General features: G+C 34.9%; 1 protein-coding gene across 3 annotated transcripts in view; it reads left to right on the top strand.

Annotated features, from left to right (window-relative positions):
* Positions 1-19,186, top strand: part of LOC306862012 (collagen and calcium-binding EGF domain-containing protein 1-like) — a 60,895-nt gene extending 41,709 nt beyond the window's left edge. For 2 of the 3 annotated variants that reach the window (XM_079404588.1, XM_079404587.1), the window contains exons 6-11: positions 1,713-1,819; positions 8,640-8,748; positions 8,850-8,989; positions 14,932-14,967; positions 16,961-16,996; positions 18,293-19,186. In XM_079404588.1, coding sequence (XP_079260714.1) covers positions 1,713-1,819; positions 8,640-8,748; positions 8,850-8,989; positions 14,932-14,967; positions 16,961-16,996; positions 18,293-18,550 — 686 coding nt within the window. In that variant the 3' untranslated portion in view covers positions 18,551-19,186. Of the gene's footprint in view, positions 1-1,712; positions 1,820-8,639; positions 8,749-8,849; positions 8,990-14,931; positions 14,973-16,960; positions 16,997-18,292 lie in introns of all 3 variants that reach the window. The other variant, XM_079404589.1, reaches the window with a different exon arrangement.
* Positions 19,187-26,915: the final 7,729 nt, after the last annotated feature.

The raw sequence follows: 26,915 nt of genomic DNA, 5'->3' as shown, positions 1-26,915 counted from the left end.
TACACAGTACACGCACATATATTATGTAAACAAACTGTTATTTTGGATGTGATTTAATCGCTTGACAGCACTAACATATATATCATTTTAAGGTCCGTTAATTTCATGTCAGAAACAGTTTTGCTCTTAGTCTCCTCATTATTTACAAAAAAAAATAAAATCCATTCTGCGGCCTCTTCTGGTTTGACACATTTATAAGACATTACTTCCTGTCTCCCTGCAGGAAGTCCACTGACCCATCGTGGTTAATGACTTGGGACACCAGCTAGCGGTTAGCATTAGCATCAATCACTCCTTCCTCTCCACTCTTCTGTCCATCTATCTTTTAGACTTTCTTGTGCAGCATATCAGTCATTCAGAGTTTCCTGACTGCTGTTTCCTCTCTTTTGGGTAAATCTGAGCGCAAAACAAGATGACCTTCAGGGCATTCGCGGTTGCAACATTCCAGATGTACGAAAAAGGAATTCCGGGAATTCCAGACCTCTGACATTACAGTGTGTGGATCAAATGAGGTTATCAGCTGTGAGTCAAACTAAGCTGTAGGAGTGATTGTGGTATAACTCCGTAGACTTCTGGCCGGAATGACAGTAGTTAGTACATTCTGATCAGGAGCTAGTATGTTTCTGATGATGCATGTATGGAGTGAGCCTACATTGTGACCTTGAGCAAGACTTCAGATCCATGTTATAAGTTTGACACGGTTTCATGGCAATATTAGCTCTGTTCCAAAACCTAGAGAGCTGCCATGATGTCTTGTCTTGTAAGCTATTGATTTAGAACACTCTAAATAGGCAACAGCCATACATGCCACATATTGGAGATTCCCTTTTGAAGTGTACTTAATTGTATTGAATGTGCATTTCCAAACTTAAAAGTGTTTACTTGCTCTACTTCAGATATAATATGAAAGAAATGTAATTTGTAATATGAAAAATATGAAAGTTGTAATAATGTCATATTAAAAGTTTTACTTAAAAGTACGTTTCATTGTTTTAATAATCTTTTGTCATTCTTTAAAGAATTACACTTATTTTTGATGTTGACAAACATACTAAAGCATGTGCACTTTGATAAACTGTTTGATATTGCATTTAAAGTTAATATATTTTTAAATGTACTAAATTCCAACTGTGTAATTACAAATATATATTTAAAAACATGACAGTTTCATTAGAAATTGCATTAATTATATTTTGGTTTACAAGAAATGCTTGTCAGTAAATTTGACCGTGCGAAGGAATGCTACTGAAATTGCATACTTAAACGAGTCAAAAAAACACTCTTAAAACTTTATTTAAACTATAATACATTTTAACCTGATTATAAGTATGCAATTGAGTGTCTGAAAACATTACATTCAGTTCACTCTTAAGTATACTATTTTAAAGTATATTATTACTCTTTTTAAAAGTATGCTAAAACATACTTTTTCACAATGGTCAACACTGATTTCATTGAAATTTGATGTTAACATATTGCTAAGATGCATTACACTAAGCATAAAAATGCATAGACATTAGGTTAAACAGTCAGGAGTTTTTTTAATTGCTTTCATTGAGAACTTTTTTTATTGCATTAAATATGTGTATTGATAATTAACAGTTCTCTCAGCTTTTGCCATCATGTCTCGAATTTTTTGCTTAGCAGCTGATTCGTTTTAGCTTTGTTCAACAACCTTCCTTAACTTCCACATTCATGTTGTTTCTTTGCAGCTCCGCTGTTTGAGAAGTCAGACAACGTCATGAAAGAGAGAACATGCTCGGCCACATGTGAAGACTTCCATCAGATGAAGATGACCGTTCTCCAACTCAAACAGAAGGTGCCCTATTCCAGTTTCACCTGCAGGGCTTATTCGCTAAAACAAGCAGCAGATTTCCTTTTATATGCATGTTCTCATCCGTAGACGTGAGTCGACCCAACGAGAACCTACCTGCCAATGTTTCACGAGCAAGTCAGACTCAGGTTATACAAGTCTTCAGGGATGTGTAGGCAAAATAAAAAGCGATAAAGCACGGGCCGAACAGCTGAGCAATCTGGTAGTGTGACTTATGTCTGTCCTTGCTGCAGGCTAGTAAATCATGTTGAATGCAATGATGCGGTTTAGACGGGCTAAGGGCGCAGAGTCAGTGTTCTGCAGTCAAAGCGAGACTGTCAACAAATCCACTCAGCACCCTCATGGTCACGGCGTGATATATAGCTCTTGTGCGTGTGGTCCAGCAGACTGAGGGAGAAAGCTTGAGAGCAAAAAATGTGGTGAACTAGTGAGAGTGAGGCAAGACTTATGGTTCTGAGAGAAGGTGACACAAAAACATGATTGTTATGAATATGATTGTTATGAATAATTTCTTTGACCGTTGTTTTAACTCACCCCCCCCCCCCCCCCCCCCCCCCATTGTTTTGTTTGGAAGAGGAGATATTGGCTTGCTCGAGTTTTATTTATTAAGTTAAATATTTTTAGATTTATTAATGTTTTTGTTATTTCAGTTTAAAAATGTAATGAAATTCTCTCTTTTCTTCACCTTTTGCCTCAAGTTCTCTTCCAAAAAAAATCTTTCAGTGCAAATGCTGTAATTATGGTCGTATAGAATAGATTAGATTAGATTATATTAGAGTAGATTATTGAAATCCATTAAATAACTGAAATTATATTTTCTTTTTAAGATGCCTTTGTGGAGAATGCAATTCCATAATGCAATGAGAAAAGCTCAGTAAAGATTAAGCCAAGATAATAAATATACTAGATTAGAAAGTGTTTTTTAAGAAATTAATAGTTTTATTCAGCAAGGATGCATTAAATTGATCACAAGTGACTAGAAACACATACAGTATGACTAAAACTTTAAAATTAATGTAAAACATTAATAAAAGATAATAAATATACTTGATTAGAAAGTGTTTTTTTAAAGAAATTAATAGTTTTATTCAGCAAGGATGCATTAAATTGATCAAAAGTGACTATAAACACATACAGTATGACTAAAATTTAAAAATTAATGTAAAACATTAATAAAAGATAATAAATATACTTGATTTAGAAAGTGTTTTTGTTTTTTAAAGAAATTAAGTTTTATTCAGCAAGGATACATTAAATTGATCAAAAGTGACTGCTGATCAAAAGATGATAATGATGATGATAATATTTCAGATTTCCATAAAATAAGTAATTTTTTTACATTTTAAAAATATTAAAATAGAAAAAAATACAAGTATTCCAAAATGCTTTTTTTTTTTTTTTTTTTTTTACAAATAAATGCAGCCTTGGTGAGTTTAAAAGGCATCTTCAACATTAAAACCTATAAAAATTAAATAAAAAACACTTCACACTTATTTTGTGAAATAAGTTCTCAAAATGTGATCCGTATGCAATTCAATGCTTGAGAATATCATTATAAAATGTAAGTAGAATTCAAAGAGTATAGCATTCTTACCAAATCAGTCATTTATGTGGTTTAATGAATATTAGGATTGTGCAGCTTACAATGTAGGCATTTGACTCCAGTGTTTACTAGTGTTGTTTTTGGCGGCCTGTTTTAATTTTAGTTTTAGTCTAGTCTTTGTGTGAAGCTGTCATTTTAGTTTTTATTAGTTTGTCACGTTCATTCTCTTTTTAATCTGGTCAAGTTTCAGTCAACTAAAAGTCTGAGCATTTTAGTCTTATTTTAGTCAGAATTATCCATGACTATTTTTGTCTAGTTTTAGTCGACGAAAACTGGTGACATTTAGTCTAGTTTTAGTCAATGAAAATTGCATTTTAGTCTCTTTTTAGTAATTCTATTTAACCCAGTCAATATAGTATAAGTACCTAGTAGCAGTGGCATACCGTGGGGTTTTAGTCAGGGCCTTCGGTAAGCAACTGTAAACTACATGTACACATCTTACACATCTCTGTTACAGCTAACGCAGCTATATGCATATAATGCACATTATGCCGCACACAGGCTCTCAACAAACAATGACGGCTGATCTACTATTTTAATAGTAGGCTAGATTGGGGTGGGTTAAATGCTTAACCCAGTTAATTTCCCTATATGGTCAGTAAAAGTAATCCGCCAATACACAGGTCACTATGCACATTCATGTCACTCTAAAATGACGAAGCGCCCAAAGCAGCAAAACTGTACAAATGCTGGACATCGACACACCACACCACAGTATTATCAACACACCAACACACCTCCATAACAATGTGCATGATACAACACTCATCAAATAATAAAGCACTCACCTGTCACTTGTAATGGGTCTGTCATTCCATGTCCCTTTACTCGGATTTAAAAGTAAGCACAGCCAACAAAATAACTTGTGCTCGGTGGTAGCTGTTAGCCACTGATAGCACTCATAGTTGCAATCGTTGAAATGGCGCATAAAACCTTTGCTGGCCTTTGTTAGCGAATTCACTTTGGGTGTAGGTCTTCCTTTCTCAGTTATTCTCTTTTGTCTGCAAAAGAGCACCTTGAAAAGGGCGATTTTAGTAGATCAGTAACAAGATCTGGTGTAGGCGCCGATGACTGCAGCTGTCATTTTCTTTTCGTTTACTTTCATGTTCGTACCTTGGAAATCCCTGATTAAAGGGGCAGTCTAACGCTGGGGGTAGCACTGGGCACATAGCTGGACCCAGAGGGCGGGCTGTCATTGAACGTCAAAATTTGATTGGCTGATGATTCTGTCACTAATGCTTGTAACAAATCAGATGTGACGTCTTTCAACAAAAGGGTAGCACTATCTGTAGTGCTGGCCTCTGACTTTTTTTATGTAGGATATTCCAGTTCAACCTCAACTAAATTAATCATAGGCAATTTAGTGGACATTACACACGTGAAAATGATACCTGAATAATCAATAAAAACATTTTTCACACAATCTAATTTTTTATAGTGCCAGCAGAGAAGGCCCTGCTTCCCCTGACGGCCGACCACTGCGCTAGTAGTATAGACAAAACCAAAATTTTCTTTTAGCCAAACCCATTTCAAACAAGGTTATCTTATTATATTATTGTTAGACTTAAGAATACATCCATGCCAGACAAGGAAGATGCTCTGATTTGAATTTACAACATTTATTTTACCAACCAAACATGTTAACATGTTTGTTGTCGTCTTCTAAATAATGCCACAAGTGGGGCTTGAGGAAGTGACGTCGTCTGCGTCTGCGCAGTGCAACCTGATGCAGCCCCAGAAGTGAGACACTGGAAACAGAAATACTGCAAAATAATAATAACAGCGCGACTAAACGAGACGAAATAACGTTATAACATTTCGTTTCATCTCGTTTTGGTCGACGAAAATTAAGAGACATTTTAGCATAGTTTTTATTTTGTAAACCACATTTAGTCTAGTTTTTATTCTTCAACAATATTGCATTATATATTTAATTATAGTCATCATCACATGACCAGCATTTGCGTTGCGTCTCGTTTTGTCACATGATAAAGGTTCTTTGACGACGATATTTAGTAATAATTTTCGTTGACGAAAGCAACACTAGTGTTTACCAGGTTTTGGAACAGAACTGTAGTGTTTTAATGCAACTGCAGAGCTTTTGTTCAAACTGGTCTGTACTTCACGGCACATAATTCTGTTAATCTCTCGCGGCATCATAAGTGGTTGACATTGGCACTTGGAGCAACATGGAATTGAAATATGTGCAGTCCAAGGAACCCAACACAAATCAAAACCAGAAACAATGACAAATGAGATTTAAATTGCTTGCAAAGGGCTGGACACTGACACTTAAACAGATTTATGCGCTAGGCCTAAGGCTGTATCTACTGTGTGTGGCAAGACCTCAAAGGTCTGTGTGTGTGTCTGTGTGTCTGTGTGCGTGCGTGCGTGCTTGTCCAAAGCTCAGAGGTTAGCAGGTAATGGATACTTCCAGTGAGTCCTTTGAAGTGAAATAAATCCGCAAAGAAGACTTGTAAAAGACAGGCACTGATCTCAATCCATGCACCAAGTTAAATAATTCAGAGATTTCCTGTTTTTGCGAACAGCATGTACACAGATGTTATAGTTTATAGATCAGATTACATACTCGCGTTACTTTGGTTTAAATTCTAATTATTTTATCTACCTTTTAATATTTCATATTTTAGCCATTCCCTCCTGTCAGATGATTAGCAACATCCTTATAAATTTTCTAAATTTAAATCTAAACCAAATTTACTCACCGTTATGTCACTGAATATGTCACACTTTAATGCAGTTCTTTTCCATATAAAGATCATTCACAGTGACATGTCTGTCAAAAAGTTCTATAAAATGAAAAAAAGTAATATTTGGCTTGTGGTCTTTATTCCTAAACCATGTATTTATTCTGGGGGGGGGGGTATTGTTTTCATTCTATCTTTGTTTTATTGTATTTAAATTTTTCATGTTTATTTAATTTTATTAGCCATTTTATATAATTTGTAATTTTATGCGACTTTATTTTATATAAATTTTATTTTATTTTTTGTAATTATTATTTTTTCATATATATATATATATATATATATATATATATATATATATATATATATATATATATATATATATATATATATATATATATATATATATATATATATATATATATATATATATATACAGGTCCTTTTCAAAAAATTAGCATATTGTGATAAAGTTCATTATTTTCTGTAATGTACTGATAAACATTAGACTTTCATATATTTTAGATTCATTACAACACAACTGAAGTAGTTCAAGCCTTTTATTGTTTTAATATTGATGATTTTGGCATACAGCTCATGAAAACCCAAAATTCCTATCTCAAAAAATTAGCATATCATGAAAAGGTTCTCTAAACGAGCTATTAACCTAATCATCTGAATCAACTAATTAACTCTAAACACCTGCAAAAGATTCCTGAGGCTTTTAAAAACTCCCAGCCTGGTTCATTACTCAAAACCACAATCATGGGTAAGACTGCCGACCTGACTGCTGTCCAGAAGGCCATCATTGACACCCTCAAGCAAGAGGGTAAGACACAGAAAGACATTTCTGAACGAATAGGCTGTTCCAGAGTGCTGTATCAAGGCACCTCAGTGGGAAGTCTGTGGGAAGGAAAAAGTGTGGCAGAAAACGCAGCACAACGAGAAGAGGTGACCGGACCCTGAGGAAGATTGTGGAGAAGGACCGATTCCAGACCTTGGGGGACCTGCGGAAGCAGTGGACTGAGTCTGGAGTAGAAACATCCAGAGCCACCGTGTACAGGCGTGTGCAGGAAATGGGCTACAGGTGCCGCATTCCCCAGGTCAAGCCACTTTTGAACCAGAAACAGCGGCAGAAGCGCCTGACCTGGGCTACAGAGAAGCAGCACTGGACTGTTGCTCAGTGGTCCAAAGTACTTTTTTCGGATGAAAGCAAATTTTGCATGTCATTCGGAAATCAAGGTGCCAGAGTCTGGAGGAAGACTGGGGAGAGGGAAATGCCAAAATGCCTGAAGTCCAGTGTCAAGTACCCACAGTCAGTGATGCTGGTGTTGGTCCACTGTGTTTTATCAAGGGCAGGGTCAATGCAGCTAGCTATCAGGAGATTTTGGAGCACTTCATGCTTCCATCTGCTGAAAAGCTTTATGGAGATGAAGATTTCATTTTTCAGCACGACCTGGCACCTGCTCACAGTGCCAAAACCACTGGTAAATGGTTTACTGACCATGGTATTACTGTGCTCAATTGGCCTGCCAACTCTCCTGACTTGAACCCCATAGAGAATCTGTGGGATATTATGAAGAGAAAGTTGAGAGACGCAAGACCCAACACTCTGGATGAGCTTAAGGCCGCTATCGAAGCATCCTGGGCCTCCATAACACCTCAGCAGTGCCACAGGCTGATTGCCTCCATGCCACGCCGCATTGAAGCAGTCATTTCTGCAAAAGGATTCCCGACCAAGTATTGAGTGCATAACTGAACATAATTATTTGAAGGTTGACTTTTTTTGTATTAAAAACACTTTTCTTTTATTGGTCGGATGAAATATGCTAATTTTTTGAGATAGGAATTTTGGGTTTTCATGAGCTGTATGCCAAAATCATCAATATTAAAACAATAAAAGGCTTGAACTACTTCAGTTGTGTTGTAATGAATCTAAAATATATGAAAGTCTAATGTTTATCAGTACATTACAGAAAATAATGAACTTTATCACAATATGCTAATTTTTTGAAAAGGACCTGTATGTGTATATATATATATATATGTATGTATATGTATATGTATATGTATATATATATATATATATGTATATATGTATATATATATATATGTATATATATATATATATATATATATATATATATATATATATATATATATATATATATATATACATATATACATATATACATATATACATATATACATATATACATATATACATATATACATATATATATACATACATACATACACACATATATATATATATATATATATATATATATATATATATATATATATATATATATATATATATATATATATATATATATATATATATATAAGAATCTTCATGCTGCAATATATATATATTTATTTAAATATATGACATTTATTTTCATTTATGGGCTACTGTTCCTGTAAAACTGACTGCAAATCTTGTGTCCCTGAATGATCTGTGTGTTTTGTTTATCTCTCATTTCTTCAGATTGCCTTGTTGCCGAGCAACACAGAGGTCAATAAACAGATGACCAATGAAAAGATGATGATGACGCACTCGTTCTTACCTGGACCTCCAGGGCCACCTGGGCCTGCAGGTGAGTTTTGTCGATATGCTGCTTATTGTTCTGTTTAATTTCTCCATTCTTTTCCCAATACCACTCTTCTGTAAACCTGTCTCTTTTTATGTCTCTCTCAGGGAGCCCAGGGCCCAAAGGTTCCCCTGGTCCCCCAGGACAAATTGGGACACCAGGCATGCCTGGTCCTAGAGGTGACATGGGGCCCATGGGGCCCTCACCGGACCTGTCGCATATCAAACAGGGACGCCGCGGCCCAGTGGTACGTATCAGTCTTCATAAGTAACCTAAACACTTATCAGCTGTAATCAGTATCTAAAGTGTCAGATTTGAGGACTAATGTGCTCTAGTTCATTTTCCAGTATCTATAATAATTAGTCTAGCATAAGCATACAATCTGATAGCACTACTCCATTAATTCTTGATGTTTCGTGTGGGACACAGTGCAGTGGTGTTGTTTTCCAATGTCGTTTGTCTCTGCTGCACCATTAAGCTCTATGAAGATAGAGCTCTATGCTTTGGCACAGCATCTATTTTGTGACATCTGGGTGGCCACTAGGGCTGTCAAAATTTAAAAGGCATAATTTCAGTTAGAGGAAGAAAAGCTTTTGGCTTCGCTCCTGCGGCCACAAGAGGGCGCATCAAGCAAAAATATTACTAATCCACGGTTCTTCAAAGCATAAAATAACACAACTATCTTTGAAAAATGTGCATAATATTTTCAAATAATGTTTAACCATATATAATTATTAATTAAATTGCTTAAACAATTAGAAACAAAAAAGCATCATGTATATACACAGTTTGATACAAAGCACGGAAAACCAATCACAAAGAGTGACATTACGTTTTTAAAAACATGAGATGCAGTGGAATGGGGAGAAACCCATCCCGCCATAAAGTTTTGAGAGATGTTTTTTTCAAAGCTGAACTTACAATAATTTTTTAATGGCTTTCTAAATATCCGACTCTCTTTTGTGAGATGCGAGTGCAACGGTGATAGATGTCCTTCTAGAAAATGCGATAAATATCCTTTCTGTGTGAACGGCTTGGTTTCAGTTTTGACGTAAACAACATCATCTCCGCATTGATGTTCTATTTTTCCGCAGTATTTTGAATGAACATCATATGCAGTGGGTTCAACTGGATAGGTTAAAAAAGCATTAAAATGCAATGACAACTACCTACATCTTCATCGCATCTCGTGCGCCACTGATAAGGCTGCCTGACTCACACCTAAAATTCATATGCAACATTTTGCATTTGAATGTGGAATTTTTTTTTAATTCGACGAATGTTCAAAATCCTAATTTTTTTTGGATTTTATAGCCATTTTAAAGCAATTATATAGTACATTACTATTGTATTATTATTGTAGATTATACATAATGTGTTGCAATATAATGTAGTATATAATATTTTCATTTAATATTTGTATTTTGTTTTTTATTTATATTTTTGCTTTATTTAAATGATATAAAGCAATTTTTAATTGCACTAATTAACAATGACAACACCGAACATAATATAATATAATATTTTTTTTATGCTAGACCTATCAACAGAAAGAATTTTCTCTATTCTTTGGAGAAAAACATCTGGATAGCAAAATGAGTAGTTCAGCATTCAAACTGTTAATAATAGACTTTGCCTTTGGCTAAAAATAACAGATTATTGTAATTCAGTATTTTAGAAGTGGATGTAAGAGTTAATAGATGCATTTTTGTGTTTGAAAACTTGTGACGTGTGTTCTTAATGCTGGAAATCTAGACTTGCTGGGATCAGGCATTTAGACATAACCTCTGCAGAAAGTCAGGCCTCCGGGAGTAGGATTGAGCCCCCCTGCAGTAAAGATGATAAACATCACATTACAATTACATTCTTAAGATGCTGAGTTGTTGAATTGTTAGTTGCACTTGATCTTCATTGTTGCGCAGTGTTTGCAGATTTATTGAGCCAAGCTTCATTTTAGACACAGCATGAAGGTGTTACAGCTCACTGACCTGTGGTTGCTTTCGACGGTGACACACTTTACACTTCCTGTTATGGACCGTTAACCCTCATTACTCTTTCACACATTCTTCCCCAGACCGACGGACATAATGAATTATCATCACGCACACACACTTTTTCACACTCAAATTACAAGCGCTGTGAATCACAACAGACTTTCTAACATTAACCTTTTCAGCCGAATCATCACTTTGCAGCATGTGTGTATTTAGCCTCTGGAGACAATGTCTTTAGTTCACGGCCGTGGATGTATGTAGATCTACTGAGCAATTCGGTATGTTGTTGACACTGGAAATGTCACTGAATGTTTTCTTTAGACACTTCGGATGCATTTGTACTTGAAATATTTTTACTCTAAGGTCATGAACTCTCAGTAAATCTGTACTGTCTGGTCTCATTTGGGACATACTCAGTTTTGAGCTCTTGTAGCCATGGAATTCTTTGTTTTTGGATGCAGTTCCACTTCGTGTTTGCTTTTACGGGAGGCTCTTAATAGTTTCAGCAGCCTTGTAAGAGTGAAACTGGATCAGCAGGTGCAGGATCGCTTTCATTTGCACTTATCATTTGAAGAGTCTTCACACTTCTAGCATATGTGGTTGTTGGCTTTTGGACCAGTGAGATTGCAACAAAATATCCTGCTTCTCACGGTTGCTTGGGTCTGCTTGGGACAAATCTAGATTTATGTAAAGATATTGTGTCAGTTTATCACGCTGTAACACTGCAAGGCTTAATGGACTGATCCAGTATTTTGACACACACACGTTTTTATGTCCTGATCGTTTACATTGACTTAAGACATTACTGACTGTGTTTACATTTAATGCCCTTCAAGACACACTTTTTTTTTTGATGTGAAGTACCATTAACATTTTTGATGCTAATCATTTTGCCATATCAAAGTGACCCTGCCAAAAAAAATTATATACGCAGTCTCAATTTCAAAGATTGCTTGCAGTAACATCCCATCATTCATGCAAATTATATAATTAGAGTACAAATCAACTACAAATGTCAGTGGCGATTGCTTGGGCATCCAGCTGCCACCATGATGCCAGGGTTTGGTGGAGTGGTTACAGGACGTTACAATACAGACTTTGTGTTCTTCTTTGAGTTGTGATTTGTGTGGGCACAATCACAGCCAATCGGAACAGATTCGATGTTTCATTTAGGACCAAGTTGAAACTTGCCCAAATTTAAAAAGGAAAAAAAAAAAATCCAATCCAACATTATTTTTTCTTTTTACATGTATGCAGTAATGTCTGTGATTATTTTTAATATATAAGATGTTTAAAAAAAAATCTGACTGTGTAAATATACTCTTAAATTATACTTATTATTATTAAATATTTTCATATTACTCAATTAATTAATTAGTAAATATTAATATTTAACTAAATTACATTTTAAATAAAAAAAAAAGAATGGAAGTTGCTTTAAGTTCAGTTAAACCAACATTCTTACTTTATATTGAATTAAAAATGGCATTTTAAAAGACTTAAATATTAATACATTTATTAATTTATAACAATAATATTTAAATAATTGTAATTTAATTGTATTAATATTTTTATATTATTTTAATATATTTTAATATTAATGTTATCAATTAAGAAATATATCAGTTTTTCATAAAACTGTATTTAATTTTTCATTTAAATAAATTAGAGATTGGAAAGTTCATAGTGTCTAGAAGTTTATGAAATATCACATTAATACTTTAGGCACTTTGAAACTTTTAATTAAAAAATTATTTTAATATTAATATATTTAATATTAATATAATATTTGGTCACACTTTATTTTAAGGTTGAATTATCGTAAGGTAGTTGTTAAGTATAGGATTAGTTTAATAGAATATGGTCGTGCAGAATGTGCTTTATAAGCATTAATAAACAGCCAATATATTAATTATAGGCATGCTAATAGACAACTGGTTAATAGTGAAAGTTGGTCCTTATATAAAGTGTTACCTAATGTTTTTGTATTAATGAATAATTTTATATATATTATTATTTAGTTATTTTATTATTAATTTTAATACATTTTAATGTTAATGTTATAAATTAATACATATAATTTTTTTATTTACTTTAAATTGCTTAATATTTATTTAGTTAGTAGAGATTTAGTAGAGATGTGACTTTAATAGCAAGTCTAGCTGCTATAAGGCAGCAGATTTTCAGCTTTCCAGATTGTGCTATCGGCTTATGCCTAGCTGGGTCACCTCCGCCTCAGCCGACGTTTGAACACGTGTCCCCCAAACCCCCTGACATTCAGCTGGCTGACCTCTGACTCTCTGAAGGGGGGCGTCTTTGCAGGTGGGGTGGAAACTAGGACGGGTAACAGGAAGCACTTATATATTCCTTTTTTGTTCTTTTCTTCTATCGGGATCGGTCTTCCTTTATCATGTTTGATCCCCTGTTCTTTTTGATTGTTGCTTGATATATTTCCTACCAGAAAGCTGGTTGTATGCCAAACTTTTCTTATAGTTTGTGTGTGTAGAAACAATAGATTTTTCAATATACCAGAGCACAGCATTCATCCTACCTCTGGATGTTGACAAATGATAATGGCAATAGCAGGGAAAAGGCTGACTGCTTTACTGCACATGGGTTGCTTTCCTTGGCCCATGTGCTTCTCGAAGCCGACTGTTGACCCGTCCGATACAGTCGACCTTTTGCTTTTAATGCATTGGACCTCATCGCTGAAGCACGAGTCGTCAATGAAGAAAAATACTGCTGAAGTATTGCAGTAATTTATGAATCCTAGAAACATGAGCCCTTCAATGCTCTGGAGTCGTAGCTCATAACATGAATTTAGTTAGAGTGTGCTCAAAGTTGAAATTTATAATTTGATAAATGAGAAGTTATGCAGTGTTCTGGGAAAATGCTGTCTAAGGAGCTGCATCTGTGGGATCTTGTAGTGTTTTGCATGTGCTTAAATACAAATCTGAAACCCAACATGTGTAGTTATGGGCCTCCCCTGTCTGTTACAACCTCTCCGGTCATGAACGCATGCACTCTGTGTCTTTTCTAAGGGACTGTTGACGTTGCCGCTGGCCCTCTAATCACCCGCATGAAGAATTCAATGCAGTATTTTTAGATTGATGAATCATGTTTTCCATTCTGGTACAAATATGGCTCAGATCTGCCCTAGAGATCTTGACAGGCATGATTTGATGTGTGCAAATATTTGACAGTTGAATGAATAGGACCATCAAATCTATAATTCAGTGAATATAAATGTCTTTCTTGGAGAGCCGAGGGTCCTTAGTTTGGCCTTTAGCTGTCATATGGTTTTGGTCAGTTAAAAAGCTATTTTATGAAGCCTTTTCAGAGATTAACTTTTAAACGCATTAATTCATTAATTCGTTTGTTTGTTTGTTCGTTCATTCATTTAAAACCAATTTTAAAATATTGTATTTACAATATAATATTTTACAGCATGATAGACTTTTTTTATCAGCTACTTTTATATTTCTAGACTGAACTTTTAAATATGAGCAAGTGTTTATTATTTATTTATGACCATTCTAAAGCTGCAGGTTTCATTAATATTTTTACACTTTTTTTAACAGTCTTATTTTTTAACAATCACAATACTATATTTATAAACTAAACTTTTTATACTTAAACAATTGAATATTTATGTTCTTTCTTTCTTTAAAAGGCACAATTCTGTATGTTCTATTTCATTAGTTAATATTTGTACAGAAAGATCAAGAGTGTTTTAACAATTACATTATTATATTTCTGAAATTTTAAACAATTGTATATTTTAGGTACTTTTAAATAATAAATATGTATTTATTTATTCATTTAAAAAATCACAATTCTAAAGCTGAAAGTTTTATTAATAAACATTTTACAGCACAATAAAGACTTTTTAACAACAAAGCATATTTTATAAGCTGCATTTTTCTATTCATTTGCTTGCTATATCATGACCTCATTAATGGAGAGACCACATGGAATATTTGTCTATATATTTTATGAATATTTTATACATTTATTTGTCACATATTGAAGGCAAACCGTTGTTAGAAATTGTGATAAATAACATTATAATAAATTATGAAGTATACATCTTTCCCTGTATAGTTGATATAGTTTATGGAGGGGAAGTCCAGTATTTTATAATAGGTATGTATGGTTGTGTGTTTAATCAGTATGTTTTTGTGTTTGTTCTTAGGGTCCACCCGGGGCTCCAGGGAGACATGGCATGAAGGTACGGTATGTTTCCTGTCTATCTTTATCTTTGTCCACTATTTTCAAAGCTGTGGCCAAGGGCTGTTTTCCATGTATGGAATGCAAATATTTGGAAAAACAGGATAAAGATGTCTAGGATCAATGGTGACCAATCACTAATGAAATAAACTCTTGGATGCATCGGGTCGATGACCAAAGGCCAAAATGTTCAAATATGACATCATAGATGGCAGGATGAATTACAGATATTTTAAAATGTCAAAACAACATTATTACGTTCTTGAAATGACAAATATGATTAGTCCAAATATTGAGGAAAATTACAAAGAGGGATTTCACAATACACCACAGATAATCATGGTATATTAAAGCTTTGATATCATATATTTATATTACCATATCATTCTATATTTTTATATAACTCTCAAAGTTTGTGAACTACAGATATTTTAAAGATATCAAGCATAGTACTATGCTGTCGTTCATTCTCAAGTCGAACTGTTACCTGCTAGCTTATGGTCTAAAAACACTACTAAAACAGTACTAAAAAATTGAGGTAGGTCTTTTAAAGCCAACTAGACTAGGCTTGGAGACTGGTTTATAAACAAACTCTACATTGAAATACACTAAAAATAACTCGAAATGAAATGAGAAACATTCTTTTCACAATTATAAAAAAAAGTTATGCAAATGTTCGAGATATTGCAAGTGCAGATATGATATTTTTTGCATTACGTATGTTTTTTTTGCATTACTGCAGCGATAAAAAGTTGCCTTTAAATGTCTATTCTAGTGGTGTAACAATATATTCTCACAATTGCAATGCAAAAATGTAGCAGTTCACTCAAAATGAAGGTTTGGACAGATTTAATTAAACAAATTAAGGTAAACCCTGAAGGTCACACATTTGAGCTTTCATGTTTATTAATTATTATTATTACACTTTATTGAGTGTGTGTGTGTGTGTGTGTGTGTGTGTGTGTGTAAATGTATAAAAAAAAAACCTTTTAAAAATGTATGTAGTCCCATTCCTCATGTACAGTAATAGCAAAATGTAACTTTTTAATGAACAGTGCTTTTGTTAACGGTTTATCACAAGTTTTAGAAGGAAAAAAATAAAAAAACAATTTAAACCATTTCAGCTATTGTGAGATCAATATCGAATATGTATCGAACTGAATCATGGCATATATTGTTACACCCCTAGTCAGTGCAATAAACCGGATGTTATTATTCAGGTAGCTAGCAATAAATATGTCAACAGTTTAACTAACTTTAACCAGATTGATTGTCCCTTGACTGTGAAAACTGGCTCAAATTAAACTCTTCACGGCCTTCAAATCAACGCCAATAATTCAGAACATACCTGTGTCGCTTTATGAACTGCACCTTCAGACATTTCAGAACACAACACAACCGAGCTGGCTTAGCCAGAAGCGTTTATGTTCACATATTTAGGTTTCAGGCCTACATAAGCACACTTTTCTAATGTTTTGTTTGTTTTCTGACATATGTGTGCTTGCAGAGGTTCAAGGTTGATCCGTGTATAGTGTGTGCACTTCTGTTACATGTTTGTATAGAAAGTTTTTGTGGCTTTGTATTCACAAATCAAAAACATCTGGGCCGCTTACTACCTCTCCGTGAACCCTGACCCTACATAATCCCCACAGAGGGGTCAATATCTGTGTGGTACCTACTGCCATACCTCAGCCCAAATGAGCTAGAGACCAGCTCCAAATGGTGCGCAGAAACACTGCTGAGATAACATTTATGTATACACTCAGATGCTGAATAAACTTGTTTCTGTCTTTTGGTTTTATATTGCATTGTGTGGTGATTCAGATGCTCAACGATGGAATAGAGATGTCTGATTTCGACGTGGCCAGCGATGGCTTGTTTTCTCACGTGTGATCATGTTACTGAGAGATAGCGGGCAATAACTGTCCCGTTGGACTTCTCATGGCTTCTTTACTGTAATCCTGCTAACCCAAATATTTGTTTGGTTTCTCCAGGGAGAGAGAGGGGTTCCCGGCCCTTCCGGACCTCCAGTAAGAACTTCTTATCATGGCACTTTCTCTCATGGTTCTTATGTCTGAATTATATTTGTCTGTGTTAGTCTCTCTCGTTCTTACCTTTGATCACTAAAAAGCACTAAAACAGACATCTTATTGTTCACAAAAGCAGGTCTAGAGGATTTATTTTTCTTGAAAACAGACCAAAGAACTCTTCTGCCCCTTACAAACTTTGCCATGCCTTTTTATACTTATACTTATTTTATACTTTAACTGGACAAGGGTTGTGTGCCACAAGAAAAATAGATTATAAAAAACTGTTTATAATAATGCATAAATAAAATGTATTTTTTTTACAAATAAATGATATTTAAATAAAATCTAATTACATTTGTTAAAGTTGAGCTATATCATAATTTTATTTATGTATGTGTTTTTTTAATATAAAACAATTCTATTAATAATAGCAATTAATAATACTAGTAAAAATCATAATTCATTAACACATATATGTGATTTCTGTATTATGAATTTTATTGTGTATTTAAATAACTTGTGGAGTTTTATGTAAAAGCCAATTCTTTATATTTTTGGTTTCTACACTTTTAAAAAAATAAATTAATGTGTGTAGTTGTTATATTTTAAATTATGTATTTTTCGCTTCTAAAATAATGTATGCAAAATCACTGAAAATATGAAAAATTGTTCATTTATTTAACATTTTATGGATAATTCCATAAACTATAAAATAAAATTAAAATAATTATAAATAATTATTATTTTAATAAATGCTTGCAAAAATTGGAAATAGGAAACTTGAAATAATGGGTAAAAAAAAAAATCCAGTGATTTTTGCATGCATTTTTTCAACAAAATCCTTAAAACATTCAAAATAAATAATAAATTAATTACATTTAAATTGTAAGACTTAGCTTCTGCAAAATGTGTAAATATTTGAAGTCTCACTATTTAAATGATAAACTTAAATGATAAGTTTTATTATTCATGTATTTAGCTTAATTAACCATAATTGATGGCATTGCAGAGAACTGCAAGCTGCTATGGTGCAATGGCAGTCACCTACAGTGTTTAAACGAAACTAAACTCTGAAAAGTTACTGTAAATCAGGTATCCAAGCTCAACAGGAAGGGAGGAACAGCTCATACAGAAAGATATACAGAAAGAGCAGACAGACAGTATGTTGAAAATGTGACTCATCTGTATTTTACATGATTGCTTAATGCCCATTTCTGTTAATTCTGTGGGTGTGGGACAACTCTTACTCCAGCGACCTGGAATTTCATGTGATGATGAGTGTATTTGTGTTTTCAGGGCCCACCAGGATCCTTTGACTTCCTGTTACTCCTGATGGCTGACATTCGTAACGAAATCGCAGTGTTGCAGAACAAAGTGTTCAACAGACCATTGCACTCCGTAGAGGATTTCTCATCTGCCCCAGACAATTGGAGGGACACCCAGGAAAGCCTGGAATTTGGCTCTGGAGAAGACTACAAACCCCAGATCCTGCCTAAGAGCACCAAGAAAAGAAAATTGCCCCGGACCTTAAATAATCCAGATTGGCCAATTTAAGATTGCCCTCGAACAGTGGCAGAACTGAAAAAACAAACTGATTATAGAGAGAATGAGTAGTGTAAAATCACAGAATGACTGCTATTTAACTGTATACTCGCTGAAAAAAAGGCGATGTAAAAAAATGAATGTATTTCATTGTATGAAATTTCTATTTTTATAACATAAAGGATGTACATTTTGTATTTTGGGCATTATGAACATTCATAATTCATTTGTCAACCAAATAACTAATAGGTTACAGATACCATGGTCTTCTTAACTGTTTTTTTTTCTTATTTTCTAACTAAAAACGTTAAGAATATTTTGTAGTTCAAAAAAAAAAAGATTAGAAAAAAAAGGATCTGAAGATTAAGGTAACACTTAAGAACTAAAATTCTTGAAAAGAATGTTTTAAAACTTCAGTCCCTGAAAGTAAGACTAATGATTTTATTGCGTTGTTTCAAATATTAAGCATTGCAAAAGTATAAAATGTGCCACACATTACCATTTAGTCCATTTTTTTTATATTATTTGAAAGAAATAGTTTTATTCAACAAGAGTGCATTAAATTAATCAAAATTGACAGTAAAAACGTTTGCACTGTTACAAAAAACTGTTTTAAATAAATACTGTTCTATTCATTAAAGAATGCTGAAAAAATTTGACTGTTTCCACAAAAATGTCAAGCAGCACAACTGTTTTTAACATTGATAATAAGAAATGTTAAAAGCAAATCAGCATATTAGAATAATTTCTGAAGGATCATGTGACACTGAAGACAATTCAACGGTAATGCATATAATACATGTAACTACAACAATATTTGACTTATCTAGTAGATTTGAATATTTGCATGTGCGCCATAAACCCTTGAAGATCAGAAATGCAGTACCACACATATAAATTTGTTTAGCTTCTATGAACACGTAATGAAAATGAACTATGTCTACGTACAAAACTGATTTCAGTTTCGAAGTCTCTTTGAGTTTACTCTTAGTCACACTTCAGGCCAACAAATCAGCATTAAGAAAGCAGGCAATCTTCTAAACATTCAATTCAATTCACACTCATGATTCAGCTGTTTTCAACAGCTCTGTTTTTCTCTGTCATCCTCCGCTATAAAGCACCTTGCCATCCTTCTCACCTCTTCCCTCTTTGTATTTTCCCCTCACAGTTCATAAAGCGGTTCACAGCTATGGAACGTCATTGCCATTTGACCTGCCTGTATGCTCATTTATCTCTGAGGAAAACAAGATCATGAATAGCTGCTTCTGCATCTTCTGTAGGTTCTGTTTTCCATAGGTGTTGACATGACTAAGGAACTCTAGGACAGCCTGTCTGTTAACACTCTGAGAGCCTTGTAAAACTGGAACACACAGTAAAATAAAAGTGGGCCGAATACCGATCCCTGCAGAATACCTCTGAGTACTTGGTGCTTTCACCTTGACCTTCCACTTCCAGTGTGACAAATGAATCACAGTTAATATCTGCTATTATATCTTTAATTTATAATTTTATTGGATTTATTAGTTAAGAGACATTTTTATACAATATTAAATTATATTAGAATAATATACACTACCATCCAGGGGTGCATTTTCCAAAAGCAACTATGGTAGCAAGTTCCGTCCTTACCAATAGTGTTCAATGGGACTTGCCACCATAGTTAGCTAACGATGCTTTTGGGAAACGGACCCCAGTTTGGGTCGGTACAATTTTTTTAATGGTTTAAAAAAGTAGTCTCATTATATTTGCATTTATTTCACCAAAATTACAGTAATATTGTGAAATATTATTTCAATTTAAAATAAATATTTCAGTGTATTTTAAAATATAATTTATTCCTGTGATTTCATCATTACTCAGTTTCCAGTGTCACATGATCCTTCAGAAATCATTGTAATATGCTGATTTGCTGCTCGTGAAACATTTCGTATTATAATAAAAACAAGGTCAGGTGAAGTAGCTACATTGCATTATGGGACAGTATTTCAAACATAACCTGAATATAATGTAAAATCTGTTCTATGAACATTTATCATAGTTGAGGTTGCAGTACTTGTTAATTGTAGCCTACTTGTACAGCTTGCTCACTGACTTGTTTGAAAACTTTGGTTTTGTCATTTGATCGCGCTGCAAAGTGCCCTCAGCCATATACCATCTGGTGAGAATCCACAGATGCCGTCGAAGTTCCGACCATTCAACAACTAACAATAATTCGGAAAGCCGATTAGTCACCAGAACTCACGTAAGTGTTGGAATACTTGGTCGCAGTTCTGTTGTTTAAATCATTTACTTGCTGCTAGGAATGAATGGTTCATTTCCTACCTATTTCTACTCTGCATTTTCGTTGATGTTTATATGTTTGACTGCACTTAATGGTAATTAGTATAATTTGCGCCTCTAAGAACAGCCTGTGTGATTGTGCAGAAGTGTTTAGTTTCGTCTATTAGCAGTCTTTTAACCTTATTGGCTGGGCTGATCAGAAGCCGGCCACAGCTGTTTTCACTGTAGTTTCCTAGACTCTATTTATTTGATGTCCGAGTGTTGACGCGGAAATCACTCTCCAGAACATTCTCGTTCACCAATCCTGGCTGGTGAAATAGTCTTCCCACCCCTATACGGAATGCTGGATCCCTGTCAATCTTCAAGCAACAACTGAAAACTCATCTCTTTCGGCACTACTTGACTTCATCCTAAACTCAAAAAAAAAAAAAAAAAAAACTTAATCTTTCCATCTATCTTTCTCTCCTTCCCTTGCTAGCTTGTACTTATTTGAACATTGACTGAGACTTGATGTTACGAGCACTTCGTCTGTCTGATTGCCTCTTCAAGATGAATCGCTTCTTGTATTCCCCAATTGTAAGTCGCTTTGGATAAAAGCGTCTGCCAAATTACTAAATGTAAATGTAATTCTTCCATTTGAAGCTTGTAAATCAGATCCAAACATTCTTGACTGACCTCTTACCCATATTCCCACCATAGGGCACCCGTCTGATTCTGACACTGTTTTCCCTTTCACATTTCATGGTTAAATTGTACTGATCCCTGCGAGAGCTGCTTAGTAATGGCCCATGAAGAGAAGCTGTCTGAAGTAACCAGCCAACAACTGCGGTCAGTTCACCCTGTAGGCCAGTTATACAGACTTCATCAAAACATCGTTTTCCAATGAGACAAGAACAACTTGAGCTGTGAGTACTCTGTGAACGCAAAGACAATATTTTCATTTGACCAAGTGAAACGATTAAAATGAAAGTTTGGAAATGGCCAGTAAGTTTACATTACTTGTTATTAAAAAATGACGCATAAGGAGAATTAGATGTCTATTTTTGTGGTACTTGATCTCCTTTGCAAATTGTGAGTGAAAAATAGATCCACATTACACGGTTTAATTGCAAAAAACTATTAAAGTCAGTGTTTCCCATGCCGTTTTATATTACAGTATATTTATAATTCATTTTGTATATAGCTATAACACGAGGAGCTTGATTTTTGTTTATTTGTTTGCTTGTTTTTGAAAATTATGCACATTAATTTGAAATACAATAATAATATAAATAAAAGGACAGCCACAAATAATGTTAAAATAGTCAATAGAAAGTGAATTAGAAAGTCAGACTAAATTTAATCTGCATAAATAGAAAAAATATTTAATTTTATTTTACAAATGTATATACTGTATACTCTGCCTGGATTTAATTAGATTTTTTTTATTACCTTTTTTATTGCACACTCTTTGTTGTGTGGCTATTTAACCACTAGATGGCACCAGTGGTGTATTATAATGCTGTTTAATATTGCATAAAATGCTGTGAGGTGAGTGTTGTCTACAAGATGGCAGCAACAACACACAAGCTCCAGATTGATTATAACAAACCTATAAATGAAAACTGGTGAATCATACTAATGTGTTGTGACTGAGTAAATTTATCACCTCATTCTAATTCTGCATAGGTCACTGAGTCCCATTGTTCTTTGTGCCTTCATTTCCCCCTTCCTAATGAGATAAATAATCAGGTGGAGCATGAAGTAAACACAAAATGCCTTTTGTAAGCACTTCACTCACTCAATTAAATCTAATAAATGTAAAATAGACAATAGAGACAGCTTGAATTAGTGTTTATAGCCTCTCATGCCACCTTTTCAAACACATTCAGTCAGGTTGAACAATTTATTTTCCTGGATTGTTTTAGGCCTAATTCTAAAAATAAGCCAAAAACATGGAGCAATTGCTTAATCACTATTAAAAGTGGCTCTTATTTTGACATTTCTGAGCCTCTGGTTATTTTAGATGATGTAGCTGACATGAACCCCCTTTCCATCTCAACCCATTCACAAGGGTTATTTGGCGTAGTGAAGCTCATTCAGGACTGCCTTGGCTTGCTTTCTGAGTGGCACAATCCCCAAAAATCAATCCATGTTCAGATCTGGTCCCAATTATCTCCTTTCTAAAGTCTGACACCCTTTCCATGTCTCTCTTTTGAGAAGTTTTGCGCCCCAGTTCCCCAGGCTGTAATTAAAATCCATCCTGTTTAGATCTGTTTCCACTGAAGTAATTATCCCACCAGTGCTGCTGGGATAATGACTTGATCTGGTTCAACATGCTGAAAAGCCTGAACCGAACTTAGGTGCGTTGCCGGTCTTGGCTGGTTTAAGCTGGTCTAGCTGGTCTCTGAGCTTGAACAAGCAGGTGTTTAGCTGGCTTAGCTGAATTGTACTAACATACATGTGTTTGATCACATTGTATGAATGTATGAACAATTATATGTTTATATGTATATACATGTGTCTGCTATCTTTCAGTAGCATGATATATCAGGGAGACTGTAGCTAATTGTCACGTTTTTACTCCAGTGAGCATTTCTCACTTTTTTGAAAGTGAATATGTACAGTGCTGCTTGAAAATTTGTGAACCCTTTAGAATTTTCTATATTTCTGCATAAATATGACCCAAAACATCAGATTTTCATATATTTCATTTCAAGTCCTGAAAGTAGACACAGAGAACCGAATCAAACAAGTGAGAGAAAAATATTTTCTTTGTCATTTATTTATTGAGAAAAATTATCCAGTGTTACATATCTGTGCGTTGCAAAAGTATATGAATCTTTGCTTTCAGTATCTGGTGTGACCCCCTTTTGCTGCAGTAACTGAAGGTAAAGGTTCTTGTAAATGCTGATCAGTCCTGCACAATAACATGTCAGCGTTTTAGCCCATTCCTTAGTGACGAACCACTTAAACTCTGTGATGTTGGTGGGTTTCCTTCTATGAACTGCTTGCTTAGGTCCATCCACTACATTTTAATTAGATTAAGGTCTGGACTTTGACTCAGCCATTCCAAAACATTAACTTTGTTCTTCTTTAACCATTGTTTGGTAGAGTGACTTGTGTGTCTTGCTGCATGACCCACGTTCTCTTGAAACTCTGTTCTTAAACAGATGTCCTGACGTTTTCCTCTAGAATTTGCTGTTATAATTCAGAATTCATTGTGATAATGGCAGGCTGTCCTGGCCAAGATGCAGCAAAACAGGCCCAAGCCATGATACTACCACCACCATGTTTCACCGATGGGATAAGATTGTGTTCTTTTCTCCGAACATAATAGCTTCTCATTTAAACCAATAATTTCTATTTTGGTTTCATCCATCCATTAAACCTTTCTCCAATAGTCCACATGCTCTTTAGCAAGCAACACCATGGTTGCTCAGTGTTCTCCTGATGGTGGGCTCATTAACATTAGCCAATGTGAGAAAGGCCTTTAGTTGCTTAGAAGTTACCCTGGGAACTTTTGCAAACTTGCAGATTGTTACACGTTCTGCTTTGGAGTGATCTTTGTTGGTCGACCACTTCTCTGGAAGGTAACAGTGATCTTGAATTTCCTCCATTTGTTCACAATCTGTCTGAAAACTGTTCTTTGAAATAGTTATTGCACTGACTGAAAACACCTCTGCGCTGATGGACTATAATTTCACCTTTAAATTAACTGCTAATCCAAGAGATTCACATACTTTTGCTACTCGCAGATATGCAACTTTGGATCATTTTCCTGAATAAATAAATGACAAAGAAAATATTTTTGTCTCATTTGTTTGATTGGGTTCACTTTCAGGACTTGTGTGAAAATCTGATCATGTTTTGGGTTATATTTATGCAGAAATATAGAAAAGTCTAAAGGGTTCACAAACTTTCAAGCAGCACTGTATATTTAGTTACAAGAAAAAACTATAAAATATTTCCACCATTATTTCTTAAGGGAAAATAAATAATTTATTGACCTTTTAACCCCATGTGTGACAACATATCCAGCTTGATGGGGTATTTATTTTTATTTTTTTATTGTTTTTATTTCCCCAACAATTATTGCTATATTATATAGATATTGGATAATTTGGATAACAATATTCTTTTGACTTAAATCTCCTGAAATAAAGTCCTTCTGACAACTTTCTATGTGACAAAGGAAGCCCATAAGTCATTGTCAATTTCGACTTGTAAAATCATAATTTCAACATTTTATCTCATTATTACTTTTAAAGTCATAATTTCGAATTTTATCTAGTAATTATGACTAAAGTATGTCATAATTTCGACTTTTTAAGCCATGAGTTTTTTTTTTTTTCTTTATTTCATGGCGGAAATGGGCTTCCATACATGAGGATAATTTTTGAGTGAACTGTCCCTTTAAGAGACAGAAATGCTGTGCTAATAAAGTTATTAATGTAAATTATTCTCTTACCCAATAAGTGAGGTCATCAAGTTAATTCTGGGCCAGTGACATTTAACGCACTAACATTATTAACCCAAAAAGGAAAAAAAGCGGCATGAAACAAACAAGAAGCTCTTAAGATTAGAAGAAGAGGGGCTGGGTGGGGAGGAGGTAAACAGGACATTATTCAGCCCAAAATATTCCCCGAAATCCCATCTGGAAGTAATTAATGGACAGTGTACAAGAGCCAGCCTTAAAAGATTTCAAATATTTGCTGAAGTGCCCCCTTGTTCCTAATTATATCTCACTGGCTGCCTCCCTCATTATTTAGAACTGCCCACTATGAAGGAAAAACCACAAGTGAAAGTGAATGCGGCCCCTCCCCAGGGCCCCCTGCCCGGGCCCCATTCAAACAGCATCAAGCTAATGCTTAATGGCAGATCCTGAATGAGTCACTGTACTGGAATAAAAGTCATTAATGAGGTAATTGTATTAACGGTGCTCGCTCGCCATGGAAGAACAGGAGGGGAAACTTCCAGCGACGACGGAGGAAATTAGGGTTTCACTCCGCACTAATTGATGCCTTTAAGAGATTAAATGAAAGCGCCAAATTAACTGCCCCAAAAAACTTCACTGAGGGGAAAAAATACATTGTTGCCCACCCATGTAATTACAGGACAGTGCAAATTCAATTTTAATGAGGCGAAAGCCACTCCTTCAGCTCATTTTTTCCCCCTCTCCAATCCGCCGAAAGAAAGAGAGCGCTAGTGAAAGCTTGCTCTTGTTGAGGCCTAAATTAAAGGAAGCACCAGGAGGACAAAGGCCGATTGTGTGCAAGCCCAACGCTTTAGAAGCCGTAAACAGGTACAGGGTCTGAATAGCCCTCCTTCTGAGACTCCTGGGAGGCCTGGCTTCCCATCTACACAACACTGGGCTCTTAGAGAGGTAGAGAAGGAGAAACAAGGTGAGGAGGGGACCTTCAGCGCTGAAAAGGCCCCGGTGCAACGAGTGGGCCACAGCCACCCTCCCACTCTCTTCCAGTTATATTTATACAGGTTTTGTCTCTTCTAATTGGAGCTGATGGGTGACTAATTGGTAGCTTTTTTACAAAGCGCGCTACTTAAGCCACGGCAGGCCGAGGGAGACAGCATGAGCAGAGTTAATGAGAGGTTTTACACAAATAAAGGTCGTAAACTAGGCCTTCCATCTTCGTGAGGGAGGCCGCCGAGGAAAGTTGAGGATATCCTTTTGTCGTAAATTTCTCTTCTTCTTTTTTTTTTCTTCCGTGCAGGTATCTGAAAAGGGGGGACATTCAAAGGTGGAGGAGATGGCAAGCACTTGTGAGGATAAAGGAATCCATTCGATATTGTTTGGAACCTTTGGTTTTCGTGTGTCTGTAAATAAGAGCAGGGCACGGCCTCTCCGGTGAATGCTCTTTAGTTCGGACAGATAATGAGAGAGCACTCTACATACACACACACACACACACAGAACTGAACTGTGTTGAGCCACTTTAAGGTAATGTTTGAGTGCTCAAAACACCACACACATGCACACACAAAGGGCACTATTGCTTTATGTAGACACACACTCTCCAATACACTTGCATATAAAATAGGTGCCACAAGAAAAAAGTTTTTATTTTTTATTTGTCCTTTTATTTTTTATTTATTTTAT

Source organism: Barbus barbus (genome assembly GCF_936440315.1).
Source record: "Barbus barbus genome assembly, chromosome: 43".
Lineage (NCBI taxonomy): Eukaryota > Metazoa > Chordata > Actinopteri > Cypriniformes > Cyprinidae > Barbus > Barbus barbus.
The sequence above is the reverse complement of the archived record's forward strand: the minus strand, read 5'-3'. Positions and strand labels throughout refer to the sequence as shown.